The 6,561-nt window shown below is 29.8% G+C and overlaps 1 protein-coding gene across 1 annotated transcript; it reads left to right on the top strand.

The window, feature by feature from the left end:
* The first annotated feature begins 2,318 nt into the window (after positions 1 to 2,318).
* On the top strand, positions 2,319 to 3,907 carry LOC121122982 (N-lysine methyltransferase SMYD2-B). Its single transcript, XM_040718061.2, has 3 exons — positions 2,319 to 2,745; positions 2,824 to 3,368; positions 3,421 to 3,907. The coding sequence occupies exons 1-3, from the start codon at positions 2,439 to 2,441 to the stop codon at positions 3,841 to 3,843; spliced, it is 1,275 nt and encodes a 424-aa protein (XP_040573995.1). The 5' UTR covers positions 2,319 to 2,438; the 3' UTR covers positions 3,844 to 3,907.
* Positions 3,908 to 6,561: the final 2,654 nt, after the last annotated feature.

Raw genomic sequence — 6,561 nt, 5'->3', positions numbered from 1 at the left:
CAATAAAGATGGGAAGAGTCGACGATACAGATCCTTGATATTACAATATTTAACTGCCATGTCCTTCAAATATTTAAATCATATTACCTTCCTAATAATAAAGTTGTTATTGCAAAGAATCGAATTCAATATTATCAAGGATGTCAAAAAATAATTCCATCGTTATCATCAAGACCCAAAAAAGACAACCCAAATTGTTTAAATGTACATATAATTGTGAGTCATATTACGGAAATTTGATTAAAAATTAAATTAAAATTATGCTTAATTTAAAAATAAAAGTTAAATAATTATATTGCTTGTAGTCCTCCTTATATTAAGATAAAATAAAAAAATATATCCATTTGTATAAAATATAATGCGTATATAATTGGTAGGTCGATTTTTTAAAATGTATTTATTCTAAGACTCTTTGTACCTACAATTCCAGTATTACTTATTTTTCTTATGAATTGTTTTAAATGAAATATTATACATGTAACACGATCAAATAAATATAATACAACTATTATATATAAATTATTATAAATCGGATATGAACACGTTGTATGTCTCTTACAACGTATAACACTCCATATTGATAGTCATCCAAATCTTGTAAAATTAATGGAACTTTATTCTGGCCAAGCCCTTTCTTCTCACTACGCTATCACAAAGTCAAAGGAGCCCAAAAATTAGGTATTGTTGTCAAACATGAAGAAAACACTTATGGGAAATGATTATCTTCTTGTATTAGACAAAACTACGACCCATGACCGCAATGCTGATAGGTTGGCCTTATTTAATAAATTTAGAAGATGTTAAGATGATAGAAAAATGTTATGTATTGAAGTAAAAAGTCATAACAACGTTTTGGGCACCGATTTCTGAGACGAGAAACTAAAGGTTTTCATGATCGATGGTGTAGCACATTGTGTTACGTAAAGTAAAAAGTTCTGAGTATTTTTCGCTAGATGTCTATAGTGAGCTATATCTCCCGATTAATGCATTGCATCAAAAAAGGCTTACCATATTCCTAAAGGTTAAGCCTACATTTAAAAAAAGTTCATTTACAGTTTTGTGTTCGGCGGAGGCAGTTGTGTGTTACAGCGTTCAAAGGGGAACTAAGAGAAAAGAAAATTCGAAACATTCATCAGTATCACTACAAACGAGGTGAAAGCTGGAGCAGGCGCCCCCCCCAAAAAAAAAAATACATTGTTAAGAGACGCAATGCAGTATCGAATTTAAAAGTAAATCGGTGGCTACAACGATTTTATTCAGTTAATATGGACGTCTGGCAGGCCAATCATCGAAAATATCGATAAACTAATGGGGATCCTCGAGTTTTGAAAATGAAATTGCCTTCAAAATGGACAAAAGTTAACAAATAAAACAGCACATCGGATAAGCCTAAATATGTTAATTTTATTGACAAAATAAAGCGAAAAAATCGGCAGAACTTTCAATAAACATCATTAAAGCTTACATAATACAATCAATATAAGAAGCCCAATATTAGGATTTATTTATAATAAGATACTGGTATCTACCTATACTCATAATTTTCATTACTCATTATGTATCTTCACTATAGATTCTTTTCATATTCCATACATAATTATTAATTACTCATTCTAAATAGTAAATATTAAATAGGAATTTTCTTTAAAATCAGTATTTTTAAGGTTTTCCAAATACAATAATTGTCCATGCTTTTTCTAAACACATTTATAGCGATTCTTTTCTCAGAGACAAGCTTCAGCTTTTGCGAAGGGATTTCATGTTTTTCAATTATGTAAATTGTTTCAAATTTGTCTTTTTCCCTGGTTGACAAATCTGCTCAGGGACTAGATGATCTTTGCCTTCCTTTGAATACTAATAGTAATTAATTAATATAATTTGAAGCACATACATTAAACTACATAATATATTTACAAAGAAAAAGTTATCTTCCAAACATTCAAATTAATAGGAACTATAAAAATTACTATTGCTATGATAGTAAAAAAAAATTACAAATAAATTAACATTTCTCAAATATGGTTTGTGCTAGCTTCATGAAATTTTGTCAGGTGATGGATGATGGTTATAGCTTATTAGCATAAAGTGTAAAAATGGACTGAAAGTACCACTTCGAAAATATAAACGATTATCCCTAACTACAATTAATATTAGTTATTATTACATAAAAATGTCTTCTTCTAAATCTGAGTTAGTTTTGCACGTCCTCTACAACATTTTTAACATACCTAGTAACAACAACAAAAGCCGACCCTCTTTTATAATTGCTTTTTTTGCATCTCGAGTTACAATTATTCCAGAAATAGAGAATATCCACTAAGCAGCAAGCCAACTAAAAAATAATAAAATTGTTATTAATAATTAATATCTCTTTATTGAATAGTATAGAACATTAATATTATTTGATCCAATAAAAGGAAGATCGAAGGACTAGGATCATGGTGTATAAAAAAGGGGATCAAATCCTGAATTGTTATCCCTTCTCATATGCCTTTAAAGAGGAACATCGTGATAAAATATGCGATTTTTGCTTTTCAAGTGTACAAGCAAAAATTTCGAGATGTTCAAAATGTTGTGTCATATATTATTATGGAAGACAATGCCAAAAATCTTCTTGGATGGAAACTCATAAACACGAATGTAAATTCTTGGAAATGTTAGATTCAAAAGAGCCTCAAATAACTTTGCTTTTAATTGTTCGAACACTCTGTAAGCTTCGAAATGATGGTGGATATTCAAAGAAAGGTAGTAAAAACTGAAAATTTTAACAAATATTTATTTAAGTACAAAAAATATAATTTCACTCAATTTTGAAAAATTTAGTTTCTTTGCCCAATGGCCGTTCAAGAAGATTTGGTGACCTAATGTCTCACAAGGAAAATGTTCTAATGGATCCAAAGCTTAACAAAATGTTTTTTGTGTTTTTAACAATGATTAGAAATAAGCTTGGTGGAGTATTGGAAACAAATGAATCTGAAGTACTTGATATATTTACGAAAATATCCATAAATTCCGCTTCTATACTAAATGGAGAGTTGTTAAACGTTGGAACATGTTTATCATTAGAATTTTCTTCCATAGATCACTCATGTAGACCAAATGCACTCTATATGTTTATTGGTCGTACATTAGTTGTTCAAGCTCTGTGTGATATTGCTAACTTCGAGGATGTAAGAGTAGGTTATATAGATACCACTAAGCCACGGTTCAATAGGCAAATTTTGCTAAAAAATAAATATTTTTTTGATTGTAACTGCGAAGAATGTACTGAAGATCCATTGAATCTTGAAAAGTTGAAATCACATAGTCCATGCTGTCCCCAATGCCAAAACTTAGTGGATGGAAATAGATGCATGAACTGTAACAAGGTAAAATTATCATAGAATTTAAAATATTTAAAAGCATTCATTTTTATTCTAGGAGGTTGATTTGTCTAGATATTATCAAATAAAAGAAATTTTGAGTGTGGAAGAAATCAATGCAAAAGCTTCTTTGTTATTTAAAGATGTGTTGAAGTATTTTCATCCCTTTGATTACGTAGCTTTCATATATTGCCATCATATGCTACGTTATTCCTACTTACTCACACAAAATGAAATACAAATTTTGCATGAAAGGATTCTTTTGGCTTTGAGGAAGTACGTCTACGCTTATGATATATTAATGCCTCAACATTTGATAAATCTTATGGTTGTACTTATTTCTAAGAATGAATTAAAATCTTTACATAGCTTATTGTTTGAAACTAAGACAGCCATGGATGTTATATACCCAAAGAGCCATTCCATGTTTGATGCATTTAATGATGTATGTCTCATGTATGAAATGGCTAATGATAAATAATATTATTATACAAATGAATTTTTTTTTTTTTTTATTAATACATAAATACTTGAGTCCTAAAATTTTCCGAAAATCTCTTTTCAGATATTTATTATAACATCATAATTATTGATTCTTAAATGTACTCAGGTTTATGCGTATGCTCTGAACTTTTGGTCCCTTGAATCCTCTCACTTTCAGAGGTTTTCCTAAATGATATCATTTTATGCCTACATATCATTTTGAATTATATTTGATTAGTGTGAATATATGGTTTAATTCAGGGCATGAATCCAAGACATGGTCATTAATATATTGAAAGGCCTCATTATTTGTCCTAAAAACGATATTTTTGCAACGGCTATACTATTACTATAAAGTTGTAGGAGCTTAATTATGGTGGGAAATACATAATATATGTTGGATTGTTTTGGTCAACTATTTAAATTTATCCCTCGTCTGCTGTCACGACGTCAAAGAATTTCCCTTGTTATTCCTCAGTATCAACAATGTGTGTTTTATCTAGTTCTCGGACTCCTACCCCCTGGATGACTACACCCAAGCTAGTACCCCTGTCTTTTTACGCTCTAGCATTTCAATCCTTGATCTATCTATCTCCAATAACAATAAATAGCAACCATGCCATCAAATATTCAATCTTTTAACAACCATATCATTAATGTAATCATTAATTCAGTTTAATGACGTAAGTATTTATGATTGATCGGACTTCACTTGACGCATTCACTTGTCAACACTATTTATTTAAACTGTTTCTACTCTTCCTCTCCCCTGTCATTTTACACACAAACGAGTCCCCCCCAACATTTCAGCCATCTACACCCCCCTCCCAGTCATATTACAATAAATAACAAACATAAAACTAAACATAATCTGTAATTATTACTTTAATTTACTGACATAGGTATTAGTGATGTATTAGGCTTCTCTTGAAGTCATCACTTGTCATTGTAATTTATTTAAAAATTATAATTATTTATTTTTTTGTCTGAGATTGTTTTCAGTCTGAGATCTGGTAAATCTTCAGTCCAACTTTTTAGGGGCTCTTTAGATACAACTACTGAGTCAAAGAAGTTTCCTAGCCCTCGCACTTCTTAGGGGCTCTTTAGATTATTATCTCATAGATTCTAATCATGGGGTGTACAAAGTTGGGTTTTCTACATTATCCAATTTTTCCAATCATCTTAACATGAAGTTTTAATATATCTCATCAAATATGAAATATTAATGATATGCATCTATGTCAGTATTTTGAAACCTTCCATTACGAATATGTCGTTGATAAAACTTGAGAAGATTTTGGATGACTCCTTTAAACTTTTGTAATTTATAAATTATAAATATATTAAAAATTATATATAATTAGCCTATTTAAATATTTATTTTTAATATTCATGACTCTATTTCAATGTATTTAAGAAGTTATCAGAAAATCTCTTCGCAGACATTTATTATAAAATCATTTTTATACTCCTGCCAAAATTGATCCCCAAATTAATTGAATAAAATAACCTTCTGAAACTCAATTTTTTGTCATGGGATTCAGCAGAAAATTTATTTAAGCTTATATGTCATACCTATGGCGACATAATCAGGATATCTATTTCAAAATGAAAATTGTTCTTACTTTAGTATTAAAATTTTGATGATTTAAAGAAGTCATAATTACTTTCCAATTCGAACTTGAAAGTTGAATTACCATACAACCCTTGAACTGGGCTTCTCAAAAATAATTATAAAAAATGATTGTAGGTCAAGAGTTTGTGTGGTAGATGGCTCGGGGCTTAAATGCATAGGGGTAATGTCATTGTTGGGGGTAAATATACTGTTTCCCTTTTATCTCTATGTATTAAACCCACCGATGAGGTTGTACAGTAGATTTGGTGCTATAGAATGGTATTTATTGAACTTATTGCTCTATCCTTCTGTTGTGTTCTATAATCCATGATTCCGGAAATTATTTTTATCATATCACGAAATCTTCTTTACAATACACATTTTTATAAAAAGTTATATTAAAAAAAAAAAAAAAAAAAAAATGAAACATCTCTTGAAATAATCATTGTAATGGGTTTTTCATGAGGGACACTTCAAATTTTTTTTCGTTTGGAAAAAAAGGACGCCATATTTATTTTCTTCCATTGACATTTAGATTTTCCATTTTTATTAATTTCATCATGGAGCAATATACACATGATCAGATATTGCAAATTATTCAAATTTATTATCAAAACTACTGTTCAATCATTCAACCGCAAAATCATTTTCATTGATTGAGCTCATTTTTCACTTCATAGCTTTATTAATAATCCAAATATGCGTTATTGACCAAGCAACAATCCACAAGTACTTCACTAGACGCAATTTCATCCCAAAAAAAAAATATTTTTGGTGTGGAAATCATCCTGGAGAGATCATTGGCCATATTTTTTCGTTGATAATAATAATTGCCCCATTAATGTAAATGGAACATATTTTTTATGGCTCCAATTGAAAGGTATGGACTATGCAAATGTATGTTTCAACAAAACGGTGCTACTTGTAACACAGTAAACATTCCCATCAATTTATTGCAGAGCAAATTTGGTGAGCGTGTTATTTCGAGAAATATTAGTTGATTGGCCGCCTCAATCGTACGATTTAACGCCTTTATATGATCTTATTTGGTAGTACGTGAAGTTATTGGTCTACGCCTATAAGCCAGCAACGTTAAAAGAG

This window comes from Lepeophtheirus salmonis, chromosome 8 (assembly GCF_016086655.4).
Source record: "Lepeophtheirus salmonis chromosome 8, UVic_Lsal_1.4, whole genome shotgun sequence".
Lineage (NCBI taxonomy): Eukaryota > Metazoa > Arthropoda > Copepoda > Siphonostomatoida > Caligidae > Lepeophtheirus > Lepeophtheirus salmonis.
This window is presented reverse-complemented; position numbering and strand designations above follow the sequence as displayed.

Excerpts from the sequence above, each read along its gene's own strand:
- LOC121122982 (XM_040718061.2), top strand. The coding sequence starts at position 2,439 with ATGGTGTATAAAAAAGGGGATCAAATCCTGAATTGTTATCCCTTCTCA. Across the intron at positions 2,746-2,823 it reads TGGTGGATATTCAAAGAAAG|TTTCTTTGCCCAATGGCCGT; the intron begins GTAGTAAAAACT and ends TGAAAAATTTAG. Across the intron at positions 3,369-3,420 it reads GATGCATGAACTGTAACAAG|GAGGTTGATTTGTCTAGATA; the intron begins GTAAAATTATCA and ends TTTTTATTCTAG.